Source organism: Fusarium vanettenii, assembly GCF_000151355.1.
Source record: "Fusarium vanettenii 77-13-4 chromosome 1 genomic scaffold NECHAsca_1_chr1_3_0, whole genome shotgun sequence".
In the NCBI taxonomy this organism is placed as follows: Eukaryota; Fungi; Ascomycota; class Sordariomycetes; order Hypocreales; family Nectriaceae; genus Fusarium; species Fusarium vanettenii.
Genome location: NW_003315881.1, coordinates 1,222,725 through 1,248,653, shown reverse-complemented (window position 1 = coordinate 1,248,653; position 25,929 = coordinate 1,222,725). Strand labels below are relative to the sequence as shown.

At 54.4% G+C, this 25,929-nt stretch overlaps 8 protein-coding genes across 8 annotated transcripts; 4 read left to right on the top strand and 4 right to left on the bottom strand.

The window, feature by feature from the left end:
- Positions 1-3,983: 3,983 nt before the first annotated feature.
- On the top strand, positions 3,984-4,788 carry NECHADRAFT_74736 (uncharacterized protein; the record flags this gene model as incomplete). The annotated part of the gene is made up of 2 exons (XM_003054183.1): positions 3,984-4,250; positions 4,345-4,788. 2 exons carry the CDS (start codon positions 3,984-3,986, stop codon positions 4,786-4,788), a joined length of 711 nt encoding a protein of 236 aa, XP_003054229.1.
- Positions 4,789-6,565: 1,777 nt separating this feature from the next.
- Positions 6,566-7,999, bottom strand: NECHADRAFT_31439 (uncharacterized protein; the record flags this gene model as incomplete). Its single annotated transcript, XM_003053465.1, has 2 exons — positions 6,566-7,837; positions 7,886-7,999. The coding sequence occupies 2 exons, from the start codon at positions 7,997-7,999 to the stop codon at positions 6,566-6,568; spliced, it is 1,386 nt and encodes a 461-aa protein (XP_003053511.1).
- A 427-nt stretch (positions 8,000-8,426) lies between these two features.
- Positions 8,427-9,523, top strand: NECHADRAFT_74734 (uncharacterized protein; the record flags this gene model as incomplete). Its single annotated transcript, XM_003054182.1, has 2 exons — positions 8,427-8,788; positions 8,845-9,523. 2 exons carry the CDS (start codon positions 8,427-8,429, stop codon positions 9,521-9,523), a joined length of 1,041 nt encoding a protein of 346 aa, XP_003054228.1.
- A 1,206-nt stretch (positions 9,524-10,729) lies between these two features.
- Positions 10,730-11,880, top strand: NECHADRAFT_73367 (60S ribosomal protein L35). Its single transcript, XM_003054181.1, has 4 exons — positions 10,730-10,872; positions 11,099-11,238; positions 11,330-11,555; positions 11,629-11,880. The coding sequence occupies exons 1-4, from the start codon at positions 10,870-10,872 to the stop codon at positions 11,632-11,634; spliced, it is 375 nt and encodes a 124-aa protein (XP_003054227.1). The 5' UTR covers positions 10,730-10,869; the 3' UTR covers positions 11,635-11,880.
- Positions 11,881-13,332: 1,452 nt separating this feature from the next.
- NECHADRAFT_74732 (uncharacterized protein) lies at positions 13,333-15,299 on the bottom strand (the record flags this gene model as incomplete). The annotated part of the gene is made up of 4 exons (XM_003053464.1): positions 13,333-13,419; positions 13,522-13,559; positions 13,611-13,757; positions 13,820-15,299. 4 exons carry the CDS (start codon positions 15,297-15,299, stop codon positions 13,333-13,335), a joined length of 1,752 nt encoding a protein of 583 aa, XP_003053510.1.
- A 3,399-nt stretch (positions 15,300-18,698) lies between these two features.
- On the bottom strand, positions 18,699-22,397 carry NECHADRAFT_74731 (uncharacterized protein; the record flags this gene model as incomplete). The annotated part of the gene is made up of 2 exons (XM_003053463.1): positions 18,699-19,741; positions 19,835-22,397. The coding sequence occupies 2 exons, from the start codon at positions 22,395-22,397 to the stop codon at positions 18,699-18,701; spliced, it is 3,606 nt and encodes a 1,201-aa protein (XP_003053509.1).
- A 470-nt stretch (positions 22,398-22,867) lies between these two features.
- Positions 22,868-23,821, top strand: NECHADRAFT_74730 (uncharacterized protein; the record flags this gene model as incomplete). Its single annotated transcript, XM_003054180.1, has 3 exons — positions 22,868-22,948; positions 23,018-23,096; positions 23,205-23,821. 3 exons carry the CDS (start codon positions 22,868-22,870, stop codon positions 23,819-23,821), a joined length of 777 nt encoding a protein of 258 aa, XP_003054226.1.
- Positions 23,822-24,140: 319 nt separating this feature from the next.
- On the bottom strand, positions 24,141-25,285 carry NECHADRAFT_74729 (uncharacterized protein; the record flags this gene model as incomplete). The annotated part of the gene is made up of 3 exons (XM_003053462.1): positions 24,141-24,476; positions 24,529-25,084; positions 25,140-25,285. The coding sequence occupies 3 exons, from the start codon at positions 25,283-25,285 to the stop codon at positions 24,141-24,143; spliced, it is 1,038 nt and encodes a 345-aa protein (XP_003053508.1).
- Positions 25,286-25,929: the final 644 nt, after the last annotated feature.

Sequence of the window (25,929 nt, the reverse complement as noted above, 5' to 3'; positions counted from 1 at the left end):
AGTATCACTACCAAGGTCAGCGAGACGTCCATAGAGTGCCTGAGTCTCAATCTAACTAAGGCTTATTAACCGCTACACATTGCCTAATTCTCTTATTCATTATCGGTATCGTACATCTTATCAACGTCCTCTCCCCATTCTGAGTCGAGGCGACAGAGAACAGCATGTCGCAGCTTGCGCGAATAGTCTCTCGAGAAGATAGCAAACAAGTTCACAACTAATTGATACGAGAATCTTGAGCATCTGCCAAGTCTGGCCAAGTTCAAGTGCCCAATTTCACGAGTTCCATGCCGGAGAGCCAAAAGAGCAGTTTATCTGACGCTCATCGACCCCCACGGCAACAGCACAAGACAAGTTCAAACCGCGAGCCGAACCGAGAAAGTTCCCGATCTCCTTCCCGAAAGACCTTCCATTGAGATGACCCCACTGGCCAGTCCAGAGTCTTGCATGAAGCTCTGGGCTGTGTCGTACCCCGCGGCATACACGGCGGTTTCGGACGAGATGAGATGCATACGGTATCATGTCATGGATGGCCAAGTGTCGGCCAAGAGGCCTCGGGCGTTCAGTACAGCGGATGCTACCCTTGGAGGTCACATTACCCACGAGTCCTCGTAAATTTTGACTGGTCGGGGCAGCGCAATTTGGAGACGCAGCTTCACCGCGTTGCCATGTGGGACATGCCAGGGACGGGTGTAGACGGAGAGACGGTCCGGGGCTCCATCGCCAGGGTTCGAGAAGGGTTGACAAAGCAGGTTTTGAGGGGTCAGCAGTTGAGTGAGGACTATACAGGAGTCGTCAAGTAATGAATAAAAGAAACACCGTGGGATAGGTGGAAGAGAACTATATGGTAGTGCTCGCGAAACAACACTTGGAGAGATGCAACAGAATCGGAGACAGATTCAAGCGGTGTGGCGTTGATGAAACTCGAGATTCGGAGACCAGGGCTCCTTCCTGCACGCAAGAAAGCAAGCAAGCAAGCACTAACAAGATCAACGGCGCCGACCCGGTGTCGTCCATCGAGCCAGCGCTTCGGAATCTAGACATCCACCCGGGCGGGACGGTCTATGGGGCGTGGTGAGAGGGTGGGAGGGCGACGGGCGGTTGTGGTTGGCCAGGTCGACGTGGTGATTCCGGCCGGGGAAGCAAAATAGCTCCCCCTATTGAGCCGAGTCAAGCTGAGCCGGGTAAGCCTAGAAAGGGCCATGCCAAAGCGTACATGCCAGCAAGTTGTGCGTTGAAGATGTGAAGTTGAATTCTGTGGTTGTGGCTGTGTTAGTCACTCTGTGACAGGTATTCTCACAGATTAATTCTCCAATTGAATCCTAATACTTGTATCTATCAGTTGCAAAAGCATCACGATGAGCATTGTGTCCATGTTAATAATCAAGTTTATAATCATGGATTGTTCCTTTCGATGAAGTCGGTTGGAATCTTCTGGTCTGGCTGGGTGAGGCTTCCAGTAGCTTGTGGGGCAACGCCAGGTCCACCACCACCTGACCTGCAAGTCTGCGACCCCCACGCGCCAGCTCCACACTCCACGCTACCGCTTTTTCTCCCCTTGTGCCTCTTTTTCTTTTCTTGGTTGGGTTGGGGGTGGAGGAGAATTGTCTGATGAAGAGACACCCTCTGCCTTGACGGAGCTCCTCCCTCACCACACGGCAAACGGATCCTCAACCGCGGGTGCATGGTTGGGTTGGATCAGAGAAGACTCGAGGGGTCCTTCGAAGCTGAGTCTTCTGCGGGGAAGACAACGCCTGCCCGCCCTCACGCGCCCTCCCCATGCAGATGCAAGCTTGTAAGACAAGCATGCAATAATCTGATCAGCCTTGTGTTGGCCGCTGCAACTACTGCGCTGCGTTGCCGCGGCTCTCACCCTCATCCAAGCATCCTCTCGTCCAGATCATGACTGCCGCCTGAAACGACCTGATGGGGTGTGCCGGTGCCGCGCTGCGGAGGTACACTACCAACCGATCCTGTTTGCCCCAGTCTTTGACGACAAACATAGAAGTTTTACGGCGATGACCGCCCGGCGCCTCTTTCCAAAACGAGACGAGACGGCGCTTTGCCGTCGTGACCTGATCCCAGCATGAGCAATGGCCGACTTTGCTCGTGCAGTGCCGGGCCAGATGCCGCAGCCATCTAGCTTCAAGCTGGTCCAAGTCCATGAGCCATTGAGGAAAATGGGATGAGACAGGCAAAGGGGGATAAACCTGGGGCAAGCATCCCAACGTCTTTGGGTCAAGAGACGGGAGGGATCTCGTTGACTCGAGTCGGGAGATTTGACCCAGCCCTTTGGGCGCGGTGGCGATCATCGGCCATGGTCCAGGTGGTGTTTCGGTCAAGTTTGGTCATGAAATCCGGGGTTCGGTTCGTTCGGACTGGCAAACCTGCTGTGCGCGTGGGCATTGCGTACGGTATGAGCTCATCTGTCCTGCCCGTAGAGTCGGGCCGGATGCGTATTGGATCTGCGGATGTGAGAATCTGGTCGGCAGACAGGGAGGATTGTCATTCTCCTTTTTCTTTCCCTGCTGTACCGACCGACCGCTCGCTCTGCCTGCTGGTAACCCGGGTTGGACATTCTCCAAGGGGGGTCATTGGGAGAGAGCATGGGGGCCATTGTTGGGGATGTCGGTGTTTGGGGAATGATTGGAGCTCGTTACACCAATTGATGTTGCGTGGTCGGCGAGAGCGGGCACCAGGGCTGCTACTGAGTGTGACGGCTGACAGACACAGGAATTGCAAAAAGGCGGGAATTGGGTGGTCGACAAGGAAAAGCAACCTCCACTGCATGGATTCTTTTCCGGGGGAGTCACTCAGCCTCCCATCCAATCCGATGCCGCAGGTCGCTTTGCTACGTTTGCCCCTACCGTCTCTGTGAGGACTCGGTCTCTGGATGGACGACGTCTACATGCAGCATGATGCGCGCCTCGAGGCTGAGGTGTTGTCCGCCTAAAGCCGCCTCGCAATTGTTTGATGATTGTGTCTTGACGGTGACATCAAACTGCCGCCAAGCACGGGAGCAAAAGTATGACCTCGTGACCTAGCACGCGCACACAATACGAAATAGTGGAACGACGAGATGAGGCAGGTTTCGAGGCTCTGCTGGCATTTTCTAGTTGCACAAGTGAGTAATAAGCAATTTCTCTAGCAGGGCTAGAAACACCAACTGACCACGGACATAGACTCATCATAGTGACAAATTTGTCCAGTCCAGTCCCGTCCAGGTTTTGTCGGTCTAGCAATCCGTCCGTGACGGGCCCTGGCATTCTTCTCCACGTTCCCACTCACCAAGGTCTCAACTCCACACTCACTGCTTCACCACGGTGCCTTTAGGAAATGGCGGGTGCCAGAGTGGACTCGTAAAGGGGAAAAATGCCCGGTTCCATCATGCTCGCCCGTCCTCCCTATTTCTCTCAACCTCCATGCCGGGCTCCAATCCAATACCACACACCTCCCCAATTCTTGCCCACGCCCCTGGAAGGGCAGGCGGAGGCTCCTGTACCCGGCCCACTGGGGCCTAACCATTACACACTCCCCCCCACGTCACTTGGACAATGGAACTGGCAAAGACTGCCAGGCCCAGACGAACCAAGTCGTCGTGCCTGTCACGGCCTTCTCCCCGTCTTGTTGAGCCTGAATTGTCATTTTTCCCGTCGTCAACCTTATATAGATCCGTCGTCTGCCTCCCCCTGACCCCCCGGATTCTTGTCCAACCTACCTACAGTGCCTCACCTCTTTGTGTCTCTTTGACGTTTGTGTTTGTCCCTTTTTTACATCACTCAAAACCTTACATTGCCTTGCATCAATCGCTTTGTTAGGACTAGGCAGACATTGGCCTATTACACCTGTCACGTCGACTTGAGCCTTTCGTGTACCATTATGCAATAGGCGTTTAAGAGAAGGAACCATCCATTACTTCAACACCAGTATTCACTTTACACCTCACGAATCCTATCATTTTTACCCTCGACAACTATTCCACGATGCTTTCCTACGATTCCACTCCTCTGCCCATCAAGGCGTCCAACCCAAATTCCATCGCCTTGCCACCATCTCTCCAAGCGACCCCCACCAATTCCTCACCAATGACGGCAGCACCCCCATCGCTCAACTCGGTTGCCGTCAATGGCCACAACACCAACGAGCAGCAGCACATCTGGCTAGTTACGGGCCCTGCTGGATGTGGAAAGACGACGGTTGCTGAATATCTGGCCAACACTCTGGGCATGCCCTATGTTGAGGGTGACTCGGTATGTACAAGACTCTTTTTTTCTCATCCCGCGGGGGTTTTTCCCCCCCCACGATTTGCGGCGTCACAACGTCACCACTAACACGGTCCTCCAGTATCACCCCCCTGCCAACATCGAAAAGATGCGAAATGGCATCCCTCTGACGGATGCTGATCGTTGGGACTGGCTCACTGCTCTCCGAGAAGAGTCAATCCACCGCCTCAATGCCGGATCCAGCGGCGTCGTTCTCACCTGCTCAGCCCTCAAGCGAAAGTACCGAGATGTGATCCGAGTGGCGGGATACTACGACCATCGAATTCTCATTCACTTTGTCTTCCTCGACGCTGCTGAAGAGGTCCTTCTCGCCCGCGTGCAACAGCGACAAAATCATTACATGGGCGCCAACATGGTCCACAGCCAGTTCGACATCCTCGAGCGGCCCTCGAGTGACGAGAAGGACGTCATCACCATCGATGTCAGCAAAACTCTCGATGAGGTGCAGCAAGAAGCCCTGGCCAACGTGTTGGAGACCATGACCAAGGCCGACAACAGGTCATAGCCGTGATGCGGTCTTTCATCATATCATATTACACCTTACACATGGTGGTACACAGGCCCACAGGCACTCACAAACGCAGTGTCGTTGCAGCCAACACCATCCGAAAAGAGTTTTCGAGCCGGGAGTCACAGCGTTACGGACATTAAATCATTAACAACGGAGTATTTTTCAAAAGGAATTTTTATGGCGTTGGGAAATCAGTCGCGCGCGTCGTCGCTGCTGCCGGTGCTCCGGCCATTCGGAGAGCTCTCCGATGCGGTGAAGCCAGCCGCGGCCTCTGACTAGGCGGCGGCCTTGATCCTTGGTTGCAGCCCCCGCAGACCGTCCAAGTTGGAGCCGACCAATTGTACATAGCCAGTCTCGGGCGGGGTGCGGGGTGAGGGCTGCTTGCTTGCATTTCATGCATGGATTGGCGAAAGAGGGACGGGCATGGGAAAGGGATGAGAAGATCCTTGGTTTTGTGTGCGTGTGTTGTGTGTCTGGGCGTTGTGCTAGGCATGCGAGGGAGACGCCGCGCGCGGGATGGCACGGGGAGGCAAAAGCTGGGGTTGACGCTCTTGAGTCTGGGGTTTGTCGCATCCATGGCTGACTGTGATACAATGGATGACCTCAACTCAGACACGAGCATGCTCGTGGTCGTCATTGTTTGTTCGGCACATGGCCAGACACCCCCAGCCCAGTCCAAGCCTAAGCCTAAGCCCAGGGGTCACCGCCCCATCCCCATCCCCATCCCCATCCCGGCATGGGTTCCCTTGTCTTCCCCCCATGCCCATGTCAGGTAATTAGTCTTGAACAAAACCCATCAGTCTCTTGTGAGACGTGGGTTGGAATGCAAAGAAAATTTTTGACACGAAACGCCTCCATCTGTTCCCACCATGGCACAACGCCTGACCAGTGCGCTCCGATGTATTACGGATCAGTGACCAGAAGATGCCCTAACTAGTGACTGTACGCGGTAGATGGCCTCACGGACTAGTTTGATGCAAGGGCCTTCTCTCCGATGGGAGGTTGTCATGCCCCCATCTGCGACTTCGTGTCATTCGATGCAGGGTAATACATCGAGCACCATGTGTTACGGTAAAGACAAACGGTTCAGGGTCGGACTGCACACGACCAACAAAGTCAATGGGCATGTAGCTATTGATCCGGCTTTTGCTAGCACACTATCCATGTCATTTATGCTACCTTATCCTGAAATGATACCGAACCTACCGGCTTTGACAGCTCATGGCTTCCTCTGCCCATCCACACATTGCTAAAAGAGGGACCGAGCACTCGTCGACATGTGAGCGGCCACGTCTCGCTGACCAAGCTGGCATGATCATGACTGCTCATCTCACAACCCGCCTACCCAAGCTAGCCAGGGCCAAGGCGATCCTCGAGTGACAGCTTCCTCGAGGCGGGGTGCATGAACGTATCCGGCGACTTACATGGGCAGAGACGCACGGCGAGGTCATGGGGACAGGAGATCAGCAGGGCTCGTTGCGAATCCGGGGGGACAAACAGCGCATGTTCCTGCGGAATCAATAATTTTCTGCATTATGCGTTTTTCTAGTATCTCTCAGCAAAAAAAAAAAAAAAAGGACAAAAGTTCGGTTGTCTATGCCTATTGTGTAAGTGCGAGCAGATGGGAAACATCGGCTATTTCCAGATGAGGATGGACGAACCCCGTCTGCATCAGCATCGGATGCATCACAGCCCGATTCTCTATCTTTTCAGTCTATCTCGTTTACATTGTTTTTGGTAATCTGCTTGCTAGTTACATCAACGCTCTCTATTACTTGAGGTGCATCACCATGATGTCCGGCTCCTGCACTATCTGTCGCACAACCTCAGCTGCCCGGGCCATGGTTGCGCCGTCAATGACACGGTGGTCAGCACTCCAGCTAAAGTTGGTGATCTGCTTCTTGACGAGCTGGTCCTCTTCGTCGAACGCGGGCACCGTCCGCATCCGCCCGATGCCCAGGATCGCCACCTCGCGCTCCACGATGACGGGGCTGACGTAGGTGCCGCCGATGTTGCCAATGTTGGAAACCGTGATGGTGCCGCCCTGGAAATCGGCCGGCGAGAGCTTGCCCTGCGCCGCGAGGCTCTGCAGCCGTGATAGCTCTGCCGCGATGGATAGGATGTTGAGAGAGCCCACGTCCTTGATCACGGGTACCACCAGGCCTCCCGGTGTGTCCATGGCGATGCCGATGTTGTGCTGCGACCGGTGCACCAGGCACGGCTTGTTTGTCTTGGCGTCCACGTCCACCCTGGCGTTGAGCATTGGGTACTGATACAGCGCCAGGGACACGGCCTTGATGATGAAGGGGAGGTAGGAGAGCTTGGATGGCTGTCCGTCCACCGCGACGCCGTGGGCAATTACACGGTTGAGACGCTTGCGCAGCTCCACCAAGTTTGAAAAGTCGACCTCGTCCGCGTAGAGGAAGTGCGGGATAGTCAGGGACCGTGTCATGGTCTTGAACATCTGCATCTGGGTGCTGGACAGTGGCACAACCGTTTCCGTCTGCACTGAAGTATCCCGTGGTGCAGACGACGGCGCACTTGGCGCACTGGCCTTGGCATCCCTCTCCTTGACGAATCGGTAAATATCCTCCTTGAGGACTCTGCCGTCTCTGCCGGTGCCATCAATATCCATGATGTCGACCTTGAACTCCTTGGAGAGGTGTCGCACAGCCGGTGTGGCCAGGTTTGCGCACTTGCCCTTCTCCTTTACTGGTGCCTCAGCAGGTGCTGGAGATGTCTTTTGTGTTTGCTCGGGCTTGGACTCTGAGGAGGACGGCGGAGGGGGAGGGACATCCTCCTTCTCGGGTTGCTGGCTGACCACGGCGTCGACATCCTCGGGCTTGGCCTCGCCCTCGATATCAATGTCGACAAACGGCTTGCCGACCTTGGCCATCTCGCCCGTCTCGTAGTAGAGCTTCTTGACGACGCCCGAGAAGCGGCTTGTGATTTCCACAGAGGCCTTGTCGCTCTGGACCTCGCATAGCGGGGAGAACTCCTCGACCCGAGCGCCAGGTTCCACGAACCACTGGATGACTTCACACTCGACGATGCCTGTTGCGTGTTAGTCGTGCGCTTTCAGGTGCATCACCAGGCGGATAGTGTAGATGATTGACTTGCCTTCTCCAATGTCGGCCAGGAGTACAGGCTTCACAGCCATTAACCTCCTCGACTCGCTGAACCATCTGGGAGGACAGGCATTCATGGGTGTCCGTGACGCCATGGCCATCTGGCCCACGCCTCTGGCGACATGCCATTGCTTTCGCAGCACTCGAGATCCACGCTGAAGAAACATGATTAACTTGCAATTGCACCTGCGAGGAGAAGAAGTCAGAGAGAGGACATGTCAGAATTTCAAGTCTCCCAGGAAGAGGAGAACAATGGCAATGGAAGGCATTGTCTAAAGCCGAAAGGCTGGCTTCGGTCGGCTCATGACCGTGGATAACCGCAGTCCGGGGGAATGACGGCAGTCTTGAAACTAAAGCCCGATCTGACCGAGTCCTCGGCTCTCTCTTCCCCACAGCCCGGCCGTGCTCCTCCAAATCTTATCTTTGGTGTGGGGACATTCTTGATTGAGAGCGAAATTTCCACACGTTAAAGAGCCGCAATCATCAACCACTCACGCCTCGGCCATGGCGTCACGACGATTCGACCTGGCCCTTTCAGGCCTCGCCCGTCGGCCATTGACATGTCTCTTTTGTCAGGCCCGTCGCTCATTTACATCCTCCGCCGTGCGGGCGGCGACCACCGAAAAGCCCGGGTCCGGCGCCTCCTTGGACCCTCAGGCAAATGTCGCCGGTACCCCGATCGAAGCTCCGCGAAGCTACGGCAAGCGACAGCAGGGCGTCTTCACGCCGAAGCCCCTCCCCCGGCCGATCGGCATGCCCCTCCCGCCCAAGGCTGGTGAGAATACTGGCATTGACCACCGATCAATGCGTCAGCGCCGTGAGGATTTTGTCGACTACGACAAGCACTTGCAAAGGCGAAAGGAGCTGTAAGAACCACCACTAGAGGACCCGAGTCGACAATTTTTCTTATACATAATTGTAGGACGGCCAAGATATCAAGACCCTATTTCCGAGACTGGGGAAACTTGCAATACCACGAAGGCAAGTCCTTCATTGCGCCTCCACGACTTTTCAAGGCCGAGCTCTCCCTCTTCTTCCCCAACTTTTACGGCGAGACCCTCCTCAAGACCGACAAGAACCCACGCGACACCACTCCTCTCCTCTCGGGCAAGGCAAGCGTCGTATCCATCTTCAGCAGCCGATGGGCCGAGCAGCAGGCCCAGTCCTTCACCTCCAAGGAAGAGAACCCAGCGCTACACGACGCACTGGCGCAGCACCCCGACATCACGCAGATGGTTCATATCAACTACGAAGACAATGCGGGCAAGGCGTGGTTGGTCAAGTTCTTTATGGGATCGCTGCGGAGGCAATTCCCCGAGAAGGACTGGGACAAGTACTTCCTCGTGCGACGAGGCATCACCGACGACATTCGCGAGTCAATCGGACTGCTCAACAGTAAAGTCGGCTACATCTTTCTGGTCGATCAATACTGCCGCGTCCGATGGGCGGGAAGCGGAACGGCTCATCCCGTCGAGCAGGAGGGATTGGCCAAGGGTCTCTCACGGTTGGTGGACGAGATCAAGAGGGAGGCTACCATGCCAGCCACGGCAAAGGAGCAACATCCGGGCAAACAGCATCTAGAGGTTCCCAAGCCGTTGTAATTAGACGCCTTCCCGTCGCGGAAGAGCATTGTAACTTAGACACCCATGACCCCACCATGTTGTACAATACAAAACACGCTGATACCCCTGAACGCCTGTCCCATATGCAAGCTGCCCCATTTCCGTTTTACGAGAGGAAGAAGAACAGAATGAAGCAAAAAGCGATGAAGCCCCCCATGATGATGCCATCCCTTCTCTTCTTTGCCGATATCCTCGTGATCAGCGTGTTAATCCCTGGCACCTGACTCGCGGCGTGGGTGATTCTCCGGTTGATGCTGGCCAGGGTCTCGCGCTGCAGGTTGAAACTGTCGTTAACGGCGTACGCCTGGCTAAGAACACTGTCGGCCATGTTGTGACTGTTGTCAATGCGGTTGCGCTCCTCGAGCATATAGTCGGCCTCGGCGGCCTCGGGGTTGTTTTGGCGGTATTCATTAATGTCGGAGCGGACGTTGGTCAGGAGGTTGGCGCGGTCGCGGGCTTGCTGGAGGGTTGATCGCAGTCGCGCGAGGTCCCGCTTATGACCCGAGAGCTTCTCGCGGAGGAGGGAGAGGTTGTTTTGTTTAAGGGCAGATGCTGTGAGGGCGGCTTCGGAGTCGAGGAGGCGGGCGAGCTGATCGATGACAGTTTCGCGCTGAGGACTGGGTTAACACGGTTGATGAAGCTGAGCCGTGGGCGCATACCTTCTGAAGTAGCTCCTCAAGCTTCTTCTCAGTGGTGCGCTCCTCATCTGTAGGCTTTGGAGGAATGCTCGTAGCCGCCGAGAACTGGGAATACGTGTGGAAGAGGTTCTCCGTCTGGTGACGACGTCAGCGAATGCCCTCGGCGCATGATGCCACTCTGCGAACCTGGGTTTCTAATGTTCGGGCCTGCTGCCTTAGTTGGGCCCAGCCCGCATTACCCGACGGCGCAGACATTATGTGTGAGGATTAAAACGGTAGTTGCGACAAGAATACGTGTGTGATGGACTCTTACAAGCTTGATCGACCATCCAGCTCCGACCAAACTCCCTGACGACAACCGGACCGACACCTGGTCCAAGGAAGCGGCAGAATTATTCACCGCCTTGACTAGCGCCGTTTCAAGGTCACGAGAATCAGCACGTGAGGTGCAGCCCCTCCTGAAAACGGGGCCACCCACAGCCCAATCAAAAATTGCAAATCCTCACGAATTATCCACTTTTCCCTCCCCTTCACAAACCCTAGGGCAATTTTTCACTTTCTCGGCAAACTTCTCTAAATTCCTACGCCCAAACGAACCCATCGCGACACGGACGGTGACGGTCGAGGCTGATATTTTCCCAACACACTCGTCGACACACTTCGCACACCACTTCGAAGCTATTCAAGATGGTGAGTACGCACCTTCTTGCCCTCGCCCAGATAGAATGGCGGCCCTCGAGTTGTCCATCTGTCTTGTGGCAGCAGCACCCCCCTCGAAATTATTCGACAGACCACACACACACATCCAACCCCCGATCGAGAATACACTTTCGAATTGGCCATGACTCCGACATCACTACACACGCATACACACGGGGATATTTAAGACGAACGGATCGCTGACAGGTTGTTGTAGTCGTCGGGCAAGGTCAAGGCTGGTGCGCTCTGGAGCAAGAACAAGGATGATTTGACGAAGCAGCTCGCTGAGCTCAAGAGCGAGCTCGGACAGCTTCGCATCCAGAAGGTCGCTTCGTCCGGCACCAAGCTGAACAAGATGTGAGCAACCCACCTATGACGATTTCGAATCGCGAAAGGGAAAAAAAATCTTTGTCGAGAACACGCGAGCTAATGCGTCTCTCCCTAATAGCCACGACCTCCGCAAGTCGATCGCCCGTGTCCTTACCGTTATCAACGCCAAGCAAAGGGCTCAGCTCCGCCTGTTCTACAAGAACAAGAAGTACGCTCCTCTCGACCTCCGACCCAAGCAGACCCGTGCCATCCGCCGCCGACTATCACCCGATGAGAAGTCCCGCGTGCTGGAGAAGGCCAAGAAGCGCAGCGTTCACTTCCCCCAGCGCAAGTTCGCCATCAAGGTACGAAGCAGCCCGAATGATATAAATTTCCACGTGGTGTATGGCAAGGACATGTGCTAACAGTCAATTGCAGGCTTAAATCAAAACAAACTTGCAGTTTTCGGGGATGGCGGACATCTGGGTAGAAAGGAAACGGGGTATGGAGGGGCGTGGCGTGCTTTTTCTCTGAAACAAAAGGCTTCGAAATTTGCATCGCATGGCTCAGGGAATCTCGGTCTGACTTGTACTTGTTTCCCGGTTTTGACCTCGTTCTGGGACGGGATGTCTATGATGGGCGTGCCTGGTCAGGCAGTCTGTTTAAAAAAGAAAAAATGAGGTCATGATCAAGAATGTCCATTGCGTGCATGTGCAGAGTTTCATGTCTTGAAGACTGACGTATGGTGATCTGGATTGGATCCATCCATTGATAAGGTGATGGTTCTTACAGTGTTACAGTCCAAGGCACTCGGGTGTGGCTGCCGAAGCACCAGTGGCCTGGTCCAGCGAGAGCCGGTGGTTTTCCCGTAGTGCCTTTGATGCCTGAGTTTATCAATCAAACGATCAACGGCAACCTCAGGCACCAGAAAAAGCACCTTGAGAGACAGCCAAGTCACCTTGCACCCATGATTTAGAAAAGCCCAGACTCATGAAACAACTCCCCTTGATGAATTTTAACCTCACATCAAACCTCGACACATTCGCACGACCAAGAAAGGCAAGTCCTGGTGACCATCCAGGCGGAAATCCATCGACGTATCGGTCTCCAGTGAGGCGCCTCGGAACGGCCAAACCCGCGTCACCCCACCACTACCTCCAACGACATGCCTCGAATCGGGCAAGGCAAACGGAAAGGAATCTCGCCTCCTCTTCACTTTTCCCCTCCTTCATTCAATCCCGAGCCCTTCCCGGCGCTTCTAACGTGCGCTCTTCGTCGTCTATTTCAAATGGATGATCCCGTCATGCTGATTTACACCAACTGGATGATGATCGGAGGTATCGGACACCCAACATCATGAACCCCGCAAGGGCGACACTGGATGCCTTTGTCGCACAGCAGAAATCTATATCCGAAACCTAGGACCCGAGGACAGGAAGAGAGGTCATGGATTTGAGAGGTTCTGATGCCAGCGCATCACCCACCTGCCTCAATGGATGAGGAAGGGACTTTGACTGTGGAAAGCTCTTGCCAGGTGATGGTAGCTCTGACCTTCCGAGTGGGATGCCGCCAGTTCCACGACTATTCACTTTGGGTTTCATCCTACTCATGCCTTCTCAAAGCTACACTCTCCTATCCAACAGAGTCTACTGGTTTAGACTCATGACTCAACATCAAACAGGCTCTAGTCCGCCGAAAGGGACAAATGGTGGGAACGCATCGACAAAGGAACAATGAGGCATCAGCAGGTTCCCCTTCGCGTCGACGTGGCATACTATCACGACTCACTACAACGGCAACGACATGCTAAGCCATAAGACACCGAGCTATGAGCCATGAGCCAAGATATTCGCAGCTTCCAAGATGTGCTCTCATTTCTGTTGTCTGGGACTAACTTTATGACCCCCGCGTGGGAGGTGTCCTCTCTTATCCACGACGGCAATTGGGTATCTAGTGATATACGACTTTTTCGCCCGATCCTTGTTGCACTGACTTTCTAACCACCAAATCGACCCTAAATCAACTCTGACATGATCAACGATGACGCCCAAAACACCGATGCCGCTTTGAAAAGAGACCGGAGAACTCCGTCCTTCAAGTACGACTTGCGTCGACATGGCACCCTTCGCCCTTCTTAGGCGGTCAAGAACTCTTGCTCCCCTTACGACCACCGTCAGGAGCATGCGTTTGCATGTGCCGACGGAGTTGGTCGAGTCGATGAAAATCTTTCTGGCAGATTTTGCACACATGGTTCCCCCGGATATTGTGTGTGCGACGGTGCTTGGAGAGGTTGGATGATTCGCCAAACCGCTTTCCGCAAACTTCACATACCAGTGGTTTCTCCCCAGTGTGAGTGCGCATATGCATGGCTGGAGCTCAAGTTAGCATGGTATTCTGGTCTCGGTGATCTGCGGACTTACTGAGAGCACTTTGTTGCTTGAAGCTCTGGGTACAACCAGGATATTCACACTTCCAGGGCTTTTCACCCGAGTGGGTGCGCATGTGCTGCTCAAGGGATTGCTTTGCGGAAAGGTAGATGCCGCAGATCTCACACTTGACGGGTTTGACTGCTGCGGTTAGCATACGTCTGGCGAATCAAAGAGGGGAGCACAGGGATGGCACCACTTACACCCAGTATGCGTCTGCATATGTCTTTCAAGCTTGCTCTTCTGGGAGAAGGGTCCTGGTCGGGCACAACCCCACCATGTGCAGCAAAACCCATTGGGGCCCTTCTTAAGGTTCTTGACATGGTCACTCTTGCAGTGATCCTGGAGTTCTTTGTTGCTTGCGAACTTTTGGCCACACGCTATGCCATTTAGGCAGAGCCAACGGCATAAGTGCTCAGCGTTATCGGTCGTTGGCTGCTCATCGACCGGCTTGGACTTGGAGGCAGAGGGGAATTCAGGCGTGGCAAAGCCGCTGGCCTCATTCGCACCTTGGCTAGCATGATTTTGGTTGAGTTGGTGGTCAAGCGATTGGCTGATTGTTGAACTTAGGTCATTTGTGAAGCCATGGGCCGAGTTCAGGTCGTGAGAGAAGCCCTGGGCAAAATGTCCAATGGCTGATTGGTCGAAAGAGTCTGGGGTTATCTCTCGACCGGGCTCGACCGGGCTCACGAGGGCGTTGACGATGGGTTCAGGCTCGGCAGATGGGGTGGTGACGGAGACGGATGCGGGAGTGCCCATACAGTTGGCATCGGTGCAAGGAATCGATGCTTCCTGGCATGAGGAGTCGAGGCATGGTTCGAGGGAGGCGCAGGTGGGCTCGAAGCAGCACGCAGCATGCGACATGTCAAGCTGAGCGCAGCAGTCGTCGTAGCAGCACTGGTCATCGACACCCTCTTCGCACTGAGTCCAACAGTTGACATCGTCGCAGGCGGAGCTACAGGCAGCCGAAGCAGCGCCCCCATACGGCGGCCACTGCATGGACATGCAGTTGGCTGCCGGGTCCATCATATTTGTCACCCATGCTGGATTGAAGCAGTCGGCACAGTCAGGGCTGTTGAGGGGTTGCTGGAAGTGAGCGGGAGACGCGTGGAAGTCGTTGTGGTGAAAGTTGAGTTGAGGGTTCTGAGCAAAAGCCTGGAGAGTAGTCATGGGTTCGATGCTCTGGCTATGGGCATGATGGAAGACCTGAGGCGAACGCATCTGGTGGACATGATGCGACTGGTGAAGATCGTGGGGTTGCGATAATGGAGCAGCCTGTCTCTTTCGCTTTTGCCTTTGCCTGTGCGCTCCTCGGGCGGATTTGGGGTCGGGGTTCATGTTGGCAGTGCCAGCAACGCAGGTGGATCGAGCTGAGGCCTTCTGATGATGAGAGTGCGAGTGACCATACGATGCTCTCTGTCGGGGACTGGAGGTAGCGTCAGAGTTGATGTCGATTCCAAGGTCCAGGGCGGTGTTTGGGGTCGAGGAGGCTTTGCCGTAGTGGTCGAAGCAGCGCTGATCGAGACAAGCGTTCTCAGTGTTGTTGCAAGTGCCGAGTACATCAAGACCGTGGGTTAGCGAAGCATCGTGGCCAAGGTGGTAGTCGAAGCCGTAGTCGACCTTATCGGCTGAGGACTCGAAGGAGGCGGCATGATGATGGGCAAAGATGCCCGATTGATCCATGATGAAGAAGTTGCAAGGCAAGGCGAGGGGGTATCCGATGGGCGAGTGCTACTGCTAACTGGTATCCAGCCGGACTGGTCTCTGTACTGGTATTCGTACAGCCACAGCAACTGCCACTGACTTGACTTTTTGTGCAAGAGAAAACCTACGGCGATGGTTGCGCGGGTGGATGGCTCGGGCGGCGGCCCGGGTGGGATGTTCAGAGAGAGAGGATACGGACCAGTGAGCGCCAAGAGGTGAGAACCTTGATGGCCTGGAGGCTCAATCCATGGGGGACCAAGGCTGAGCGACAGCCCCAGGACTGAGGGGCACTCACAAGCAAGTCGCAGGCACTTTGTGAGCTGCAGTGGATCACTGGAGGCAGGTTCAGCGAGCCGCTACTGGTGGGCTTCAGTGGACAGGACCACTGTGGATTGGTGTGGGGGCCGGCGCGCCAAGGGACGGCAGCCGCTGACGAATCACGATTCGGGGATTGCCTCAACCGTGAACGACAGCGAGCAGGGCAGAAGCAAGAAAGGCACCACCACAATGGGTAGGTGGGGGTTTGTGCTGTTGACTGCCTTGTGGTCTTTGTCTTGTCTTTGTCCTCGAGTGCCTGGTATGGTCTGGTCTAGGTCGGCTGAGGGAATGAGACCACAAATTGAGCCTTGTCTGTGTGTCTTCTCCCCCACTCAAAGGAACTTCTTCAGTGGTGAGGGTTCACACGAGGGAGAGGGGGAACAAGCAAGGGACTGTGATACCATGTCAGAAACGAGCCATACGGAAAAATGGTCAGGGTTAGTGGATACAACTTGGGATAAAAGAACTCACTCGGTGGTTGACCGTCAGTCAGTCCTGATTCGATGCTTCTATTTTTTCGCGTGGGAGGTGGTTTTTTCGTTTCGTACTAGCTCGTCTGATGTAGGTACCTACATCGGGGGAACGACCCTGATGCCCTTTGCTACATCCCCGGCCTTTTGTGTGCCAGTTAAAGTAGTAGTCTGCGTTAAAAAATCTGCGGCTTGCAGCTGAAGAGTCGACCAAGCCTGTAGTCTGCTCTCCGAGTTTTGGTGGTGCAAGTCACTACTCATGAGCCGCCAGCCGCGAAAAACAGCAACCAATCTCACACGTATACGCGGGACGGCCTCGCCGTGTGTCGTTGAGACAGAAAAAAAAATAACAGTTAGGGCAATCCTCCGAGTGAGGCCCTTTCGAGTCTGGTCGTAGAGTCCTGCAGCCAAATCGCAAGGTAGGTGATGTCAGTTGACAGGCACAAGGGCTATTGGAATTTGGCCGTCTTACCCTACACGATGTTACCGAGATGGATATTTTTTATTTCCTCTCTTGTAGTCTTCCCATTGATCATTTGTATGTACTCTATCATTCAGGCTCACAGGGCTATAGTGTCTTGCTTAAACGTGTCTGTTTCCAACTGTGAGGCGGTGACGAATATGCTCGGTGTTGAACTATACAGGCTACATTCGTCCGCCATCAGTGTCACTCTGACGGCTCACCCAACCCAGGTACCACCCAGCAATACGACGAAAAACTGCAGCCCCCAAGCTCCAACCAAAAAGCCCGACGCTGCGCCCCCGCCTCCCAATGCTGATGCGTCCTATCTGGACAGTCGGCGGCCTTCCCCTCCTCCATCGCCGATGCCGACGGCGACGGCGCGGAGGACAGCCGGATCTCACCCCGCCCTTCGGCCCCCACCTGCCTCCGCACCGAATGGACCCTTCGCCGAAGCTCCGCCAGGATACACATTGTATTGGGACATGATAATGAACCAGTTTTTGTTACTCGAGGGCCGGAAAAAAACATGTGATACCACCAGCCTTGCACCGTATTGCTCTGACTGGTCTCGCGCGTGATTTCTTGCTCCTGTCCGTCACGCGCACTTGTATCACAGGCCCTGCACCGTGACGTCGCCAACTAACGTAGGTACTGAGCCTCGCGGGGGGCGCAGCAACGACCAAATGTCGCTTCTCTGGTAACCCCCAGCATAGTATCGCTCGCTCTTCCCCTCAACGTCGGATCTTGGCACCAAGAACGAAACTCGAAATCGTCAAAGGCCTCGCCCGTCGCGGCGACGCTGTCCATTTGCAAAAGTACCAGCTTCAACGCCATATATCTAGAAAATTATCGATTCGACTCGTATCGCAAAGAGCTGGCCCCCCTCTCCGCTCGGATCCGAAAACCGCACTCACCGCATCGACGCCCCGCGACAGGTCGCACCGGTAGATATGGGCAACTGCTGTGGAAAATCAGAGTCGGAGGCCTTTCAACAGCCCGGCCGCGTCTTGGGCACCGCGCCTCCTCCAGCCTCAGGGACAGCACCGGTTCCGACAACAGTAGGAGGTCCACCGCGGACTCTGGGAGGACCAGCACCAGCGGAGACATCAGGCGACGCTGACGATGCGAGAAGGAGAGCTGCTGAAGCAGCAGAGGTTAGTAGACCCGAGTAATTCAATGCGCGCATGCTGACTGACGCTATGCGACACAGGCTCGAGCAAAGGCATATGCGAAACCAGGCGGGAAACTGCAGACACAGTTAGCGGCGCAGAAGAAGCAGACACGATCCGATACGCTTAAGGATGCCAGTCAGGAGCAGCTGCGCGCCCGCGACGCCGACGAAGCAGCCGAAGCCCGCAACTGGGCATGATTTTTGGGACAACGCATGGTGGTAGCGAGCGAGGAAGAGAGAATTGTATGATGGCGCACTCGAATCAAGATGCGACCGATAACACGAGTTAGAACGAGCTTGAAGGATGACGGAGTGACGGACGCTGATTTGATTTCATCGTACCTATCGACGCGAGTCGAGAAATAAACTAGACACCAGAATATCAAGACGGTTGATCACTTAGCGCCTCTCAAGCATAACAGTGAGCTAAAGATATGTGATGATAATGGTAAAGGTTAGAAGCGTCTTTGCCTATCCTTGTTATACCGTATTCACTATCTTTAGGGAAGGACAAGCTAAAGGGTTTATACTTGTGTCTCTCTTTTCCCTCAACTGGAGTACCACCTAAGCGATAGAGTAACTATATAGTCAGTATACAACTATGAGACATCTCCACGAGAACATTTCTACAAACCGTCTGCAGTTCCCATCTACAGTGGTACTATCATGGGTGCTCTCTGGCTGGTTAAGGCGCCTGAACTTCAAATAGAGTTGGCACAGAGAAGAGACCGAAACATCTGAACAACTCAATGCATCATAAACATGCCAATTCATCGACTATATCCATGTTTAACCCAAGCAAGACTCCCAAAATCTGTTGCACAGAGTCCTTATCTCCTACAAACCCTCCGCAACGCCCCTTTTTGGAACAATTTAGCCCTATACAAGTACACATACTTTCCTCACCCTGTAGCATGCAGTCTGTCTCTGTATCATCATCGCAGCCATCCTGAACTCTAGGTAATGGTGTATCTGCCGCTTGCCGGGGCCCTGTTGTCTGCATCCGCAGCCGCGATTGTTCCCTCTCTCAGCAGACGTGTCAGCTCGCTCAGAGCGGAACCAACCACAACCTCGGTGTCGCCCTCGATAAGGATGTACAGCTTCGGCTCCCCCCCTGCGGGCACATCCTTGCCCGGCGGGTAAAAGTTGCCCTTTGTTGTTATCGAAGTGCCTGTAGCCTCCAGAATCTTGGCCACGTTGGTTCGGTTGGTGACAGCCCATCGGGCCTTTTGAGGGAAGTCGTTGATTTCCAGAGTAGCATGGAAAGCGCCAGCGTCTGGGCCCTTGTTGTCGATGGGCTGACCAGCACGAAGCTGGCCGGCCTTTCCAAGACGGCTGTTGATGGCGCTGACTGCCGAGCTGACCTTGTCCAGAGGATCCTTGGTCTTGTCCTTGACCACGTTGGTGTTGACGGTTTGTGTGGGCTTGGCTTCTGCGCCCCCCTCGGCCTTTTGCGCCTCACGAGCCTGAACGGTTGATGTTGCCGCCCGGATCGCGCTGAGAGCCTTCTCTGCCTTGTCATCCTCATCCTTCTTGTCCTCTTTGACCTCTTCTTCCTCACCCTCGGCCTTGTGGGTCTTGCGCTCACGAAGACGAGCTGCCTCTCGTTCCTGATCCAGACGGTCTAGGCCCTTGCCACCGAAGCCTGACGTGTCCTTGGCCTTTCCAGACTTGACCTTTTCACGATGGGCCTTCCTCATCTCGTTCAGTCTCTCAGGTACAGGTTGTCCACTTTGCTCGAGTGCCTTGGCAATGCCCGGCGCACAGTTCTCCTGCTCTGGTGTCACAAACGTGACAGCCACACCGGTGTTGCCAGCGCGACCCGTTCGGCCTGCTCGGTGAACATAGTCTTCCAGATGGTTTGGCGCGTCGTAGTTGATGACAAGCTTGAGCTGCTTGACATCGAGACCACGAGCCGCCACTGATGTTGCAATCAGGATCGGCACAACGCCCTTCTTGAAATCCGAAATGGTCGAATCACGATCAACCTGGTCTTTGCCTCCATGGATCGACATACATGGATAGCCCTTGATCATGAGTTCCTTCAGCAGATCGTCTGCCTTCTCCTGACGCTCAACAAATATGAGCGTACGAGCGTCCTCGTCCCTGTCGTACAGCTCTCCAAGGAGCTCAAGAACACGCAAGAATTTGCTGGGTTCGTCACGAACTTCGACAATTTGCTCAATCTCCTTGGCAACGACGCTTCGTCCACCAACCGTCACCTCAATTGGATTCTTGAGAACCTTCTTGGTCAGCGAGTCGATGATGCGAGGCATGGTGGCTGAAAACAAAATCGTCTGTTTGTCCGGTCGCATGTTGGCAAAGATCTTCATGACTTGAGGTTCAAAACCCATGTCAAACATTCGGTCAGCTTCATCGAGTACCACATACGTGACTCTCTTCAGGTTGGTGACTCGACCCTGGTTGGCGGCAAGAAGATCAATCATACGGCCTGGCGTGCACACGATAATCTCAGCGCCTCGCTTCAACTCAGCAATTTGCTCTCGGATAGGGGCACCGCCGTATGCGCATACAGATCGGAGGCCCATCATCTTCAAGAAAGGTTTGCAATCGCGATGAATCTGAACAGCCAGTTCTCGAGTCGGAGTCATGATCAACCCGATGGGACCATCCGTATCCTTCAGCGGAGGCTGATCCTTGATGTGACGGAACATGGGGAGTAGAAAGGCGACGGTCTTTCCAGAGCCAGTCTTGGCCACACCAATGACATCGCGACCAGACATCAGAGCTGGAAGAGCCTGCATCTGAATCGGTGTAGGCTTCTCATATCCCAAGTTGTCAATGACATCCAGAGTCTGTCGAGTGAGACCACACTGAGCCCACTTCTGAACTGGCTTAGGCACGTCCTTTCCATTGACCTTGATTCCATCCAGTTCCAGGCGTAGATCAGTAACTTCGGTTTCCGTGAGCTGACTGAGCTCGGCTGGCTCCACCCAGAAATTCTTCCTGATGGGTTGAATCTCAACTTTGGTGTAGTCGATGGTCGGGATATCCTTCTTCTTTCGCTTGGCCGTCATGGCCAGCAGAGCATTGGGGTCGCCGTTCTCCTCCTTGTTAAAGTTGTATTCGTCATCGCTGAAGTAGGCTTCGGGTTCCTGGACTTTCTGTGTCTTTGATGTCTTGGCAGGCTTCTTCACCTCTGTCTGCTTGAGATCAGCCATGAATGCATCTAGCGGATCCACATCGTCCTCCTCATCAACCTCCATCTGCTCGGGCACCGGGGCCTTGTCAGCCGAGTTATCCGTAACAGTGTCCCCGTTGGGTTGTGCTTCTGTTGTTGTGGTCTTGTCCTCATCCTGGTCCATCTGGTTCTCCGCCTGCAGTCGCCTTTCATGTGCGGCGCGAGCAGCAGCGGCCGCCTCTTCTTCGTTCTCGGCAAAGTTGTCTCCATCAGACTCGTCGTCGTCCTGATCAGCATAAGGAGTATCGTCAGCCTCGATGGGGAGAGCAGGAAGCTTCGTGAGCTTCCTCTTTGTCGTGTCTTCCTCGTCCAAAACAAGCTTGCGCTTGGCGGATAGCTTCTCGTTTTCTGCGTGGCTCTTGACGAAGCCAAATCCGCTGGCTTTGGCTCGGTTCGCGGGGAGGGCCGACGCTGCGATTATCTCATCAATCAAGTTCAATGTGAAAGCAGGGGATACAACCATACCATTAGTTGCTTGCTTTACGGGAATCGACTTTACGGGAACCGAAAGCTTCTCGGTTGGGCCTCCAATGGAGCCCAGAACTGGCTTGGGAGCATCGTGTGACCGTGACGCGGCCGACTTCTTTGCGATGGCCTTGGGATCGAATTTTCCGGCATAAGGAGTGATGGGAGATGCAGTGGTTGGCGTTTGCGCAGGCGAAGCGGTAGCAGAAACCGACGGAGATACTGTCTTTGACGACGCACCGCTGGCCTTCTTATCCATTTCAGCCAAGAGATTTCTTGTCTGACTCGGATTTACTTCCTTTTGTTTCTGACTGGCGCTCTCCTTCTTCTTCTTCCACGCCTCAAGCTTTGCCAGTCGCTCGGCCTTCTTGTCGATCTCGGCTTGCGCAGCATTCGTCTTGGACTTTTGGGCCTCGTTGGCAGCGGCATTCCCGTTGTCGCCTAGCGGGGTCCTCTGATTTCGACCATCCTCACGGTTGCTGCGAGCAAGGGAGTCAGCCGTACCCTCACGTCGACCGCGGACACGGTCGCGGGAGTCGTCTCGCCTTCTGAAATCCCGATCGTTTTCTCGGCTGCGGTTTCGTCGACGGTCGGGCGATCGATTTCTATCATCGTAGCGGTTTCGCGACCTCCGGCGGTCTCTGTCTCGATGGTCTCGTCGTCCGCCGCGGTAGTAGTCATCGTCGCGTCGGCCTAGTGATCGGTCTCTGCGACGATAATAGTCCCGGTCTCGGCCGCGGTCTCTGTCTCTATCGGGATCGCGGTCGCGGTATCGGGGCTGGTCACGGACAATCTCGTCAGAATAAAGGCCGCCGGGGTTGCGGTGTTGTCTTCTCACATCAGGGCTGCGCGACCTGGTGCGCCGGCGATGGTCTCTCCCGTCATCGCGACGATCACGTTCCCGGCGATCGTCATCTTTGCGGTGACGGCGAGAACTGTGCGAGCTGCCTGCAGGACTTGGTGAGCGCGAGTCTCTCAGCCGAGCCATTGTTGGTGTTCTCGCAGGCTCAGCAGGACACTTCGTTGGTGAGTACTACTTTTTAACGGGGGACCGAAGCCTTGGCAATGCCAACGGCGCGTCGTAGGTAGCGCAGATGCTGACACTCAAGGATGAGAGTTGCCCAGATCCAGAAGAAGCTTGCAGAGAAGCTTGAGATTAGCGTTGACGTGGTTTGGCGATGGATATTACAAGGGTGACGCCGTGAGGGGTGGATTCTCTAACGTTAGAATCTCAGGCACAACTGCATTGTCCCAGAAAGATGATGGATGGCTAAAAGTCTGGGGTGATTAGCCCGAGGTTTTTCCCAAGGCGCCAACGCTTGAGGCTGTCAGTCACGAGCAAATGAGCCGCGCTAAGCTCAGAAGAGTTCCAGATATACCACCTCGGCCCCACACCCTTCCCACCTGCGCTCTCACCAAGCCTCATTCCTGGCTTCTGCTTTATCACGACAGTTCAAAATGGCAGGTCTTGTAGGATATGCAAGCAGCGATGAAGACGAAGATATTGAACAGGCAGAGAAGCCTGTATCAGAACAAAAGGTATGTGTTGAACCTCCTCTCACGAATCAATGGCCTCGATGGTTGGCTCACCTGCCTCGTTCTTCCTAGGCACCTGTGACAATCGCAGTCGCGACCGAGCCGAGGAACCAGGAAAAGGAACATGCGACTTCCTCTACTAATTTACCAGGTATGGACTTCTCTCAAAACCCTCTTCTAGAATTCTTTCGCCACCTAATTCCTGGGTTTTTCCAGCATGCGAAAGTCTGTTGTCTATTACTTACTCACCGCGATACAGAACCCGCGCCTGTATCTCAAAGCAATGAGCCTGTCGCTATCGGCCCAGTTCAGCAGAATGCTGTTCCCCTAGGGCCATCACTTCCACCCATGGAAGAAGCTGTGATAGACGACCAAGACCCTGCGCAAAGGCCCTCTTCACCGTACTCAGCAAATCGTGCCCTTTTGCGCGATCTCACACTTCCTTCGGCACCCAACCTGGACATCCCGCCATCACCGCCTGGCTCACCGCCGCCAGGGGCCAACAAGAAGTTTGAACAGTTCCTTGAGCTCAAGAAGAAAGGAACTCACTTCAACGCGAAGCTGGAGCAGTCATCAGCCCTGAAGAACCCCAGTCTGATGGACAAGTTGATGAAATTTGTCGACATCGATGAGCGGGCTCAGTATTCGACTACCGTCAGCACTGAACTATGGGACCCTAATGCCTTTCCTGAATGGGCGTTTAAGGACAAGCTGCGAAAAAGCCGCGAGAAGCTTGCAAAAGAGAAAGAGGCTGAAAGGACAAGTGGTGGCAGGACCGCCATCGACTTTGTTCCGTCTACAAACACACCGAGCGACAATTCAGCAGTGACTGGTGGACTTTCTCGAGGCGAGAAGCGGAAAAGTGGTTGGAAATAGGAACAGGTCGCCAGACACCCGAGGTCAACCCAACTCAGACGATGCATCCTTTGCCCGAGTTAGATGAACAACAATGATACCCGACAAAAAGGGAGAGTTCGACAGTTAAATTTGATAGTCCTAACCGACATACATGGTGATCCGCATCAAAGGTATCATAATCCGCCATACGCCCTTCCTCCCAGCACCCATCCTCATATTATTCGCCAGACGATCTATGCCGACGGAGAGGTTGAAGGAGGTTTCACAAGATCCTTGGCAATCCCCTGCAGCTACACGGCCGGCGTGGGCTTGCACGCTCGACGTACAGATCCTTCAACTATTCGTCGCTATCAGAAGAACACTTGACCTCGTACCCCAAGTCCTTCTTGAGAATGGCGCCGATATCCATCTCGACGGTCTGGTTCGAGCTCCCCAAAGCCGCGGCGAAATATGTGAGGTTCTCACCATGATTTATCACCGACTTGCCCAGGAGCTTGAGGGGGACAACACCTGTCTTGCAATAGGGCTCGCTCCGGACAGCTTTGAGAACTGCAGTCTGGTCCATATTCGCGGTGATGTTGACAATGTTGCTTCCTGGTCTAAGTACGAGATTCTGGATATAAAGGGTACCAACTTCTTCGTCACCGATAAAGTTGGTGAATGAGACGTTGCCCTTTGCAAGAATGGTAAGCTTAGGCGAACTATATGGGGAATATATCACTTACGTTATCCAGGGTGAAAACAGAAGCGTTGGGGATGTTGGCGGTGCCGTTGAAGTTGCGACCGTCCTCGCCTGCACTGTCCAAGGAAATGTGGCCGTCGGTAACCTCGGTACCGTCGAAATGGTTCAAGCCCTTCAGCTCGACAGTCTTCTTGAAGTCGACGCCATACTTTCGCGTCAAGCCACTTGGCTTTACCTTTGTCCTTCCGTTGATGGTGACGCGCACAGTCTCGTTGTTGTGGAACCAGACATTGAATCGGGTGAACTCCTCCATGTCGGTGATTTCGATATGCTGACTGACGTTGACGACTTGGTGCTTGTTGGCATTGGTCTGAGGGAACTGCACTCTGGCGAAAGGGACATGGGGCGGCCAGTCCTCGAGATACATATCGCCCTCGAAGGGGTCGACCTTGGCATGGATCTTGCCATCAGTGGTGATGGTCGAGTTGATTTGCATCTGGTAATTGTCGGGTTCGGTCTCGAGGATGTTGACGCCCTGGATCTCAAGCTTGGCCTTGTTCATCTTGTCTTGTGCGATTTTGGGGACGGCGACGAAGATGCTACCGAGTATGGGTCAGCCATTCTCATGGTGAGCACAGGTCGGTTATGACTTACATCAGGGGAACAACGAGAACAACAATGCAGCAGAACACGATGAGGTGAACCCACCAGAAGCGCTTGCAGTGTCGCGCACATGTTCTCTTCTTGGACCCAGCGATGGGTCCATTCTCCGTCTGGGAGAGCTCCTGCTTATCCGACATGTTGAGCTCGGATGTCTTGCTTTGGGTGGTTGTTCGCAATCTCTTGTGGACGAACAGAACAGCCAACTCCTGCCTATATATCGAAAAGGACTTGCGACAGGTTGAGCACGGACAGCGTGGTGGAAGGGAATAAAGACAAACCAGCCATTCAACATACAACAAGGATGGAACAAGACCCGAGTTTAAGTAGGATGGCGTCGGGGTTGATCTGGCCGCCCATGACCCAACGGAACGAGAGGGGGTTCAGCATATGCGGTACATCACCAGTGCGCAGACGGCGCACCCTCGACACACTCAAGCACGGGGACCAGATCGCCATGATGTTGTTACTTTGCATCTGCCCCCCGGGCATTGACTGCCAAAAGGGGAAAGTGGCCGACGAGACAGTACGGCGCTACTTCCCAGGTTTGCCTTGCATGGAAACGAGGGTGTAGAGGGTGGGAGGACGAGCGCTTCTCGACGTGCCTAGTCGCAAACAGACCCTGGTCAGACCCTCAGGGCCCTTGTCGTTTCCTTGCCAATCTCCAAACTGTCCCTCGGCAGCTCGTGAATTTGACGAGTCGACGAGATGAAGAAATCCCCAATTGCAGTGGCCCCATGTTTGGTCATTGAGCCCGGAAGACGGACGATGGCCGGCAGGGCGC

Excerpts from the sequence above, each read along its gene's own strand:
- NECHADRAFT_73367 (XM_003054181.1), top strand. Across the intron at positions 11,239-11,329 it reads GGCACCAAGCTGAACAAGAT|CCACGACCTCCGCAAGTCGA; the intron begins GTGAGCAACCCA and ends TCTCCCTAATAG.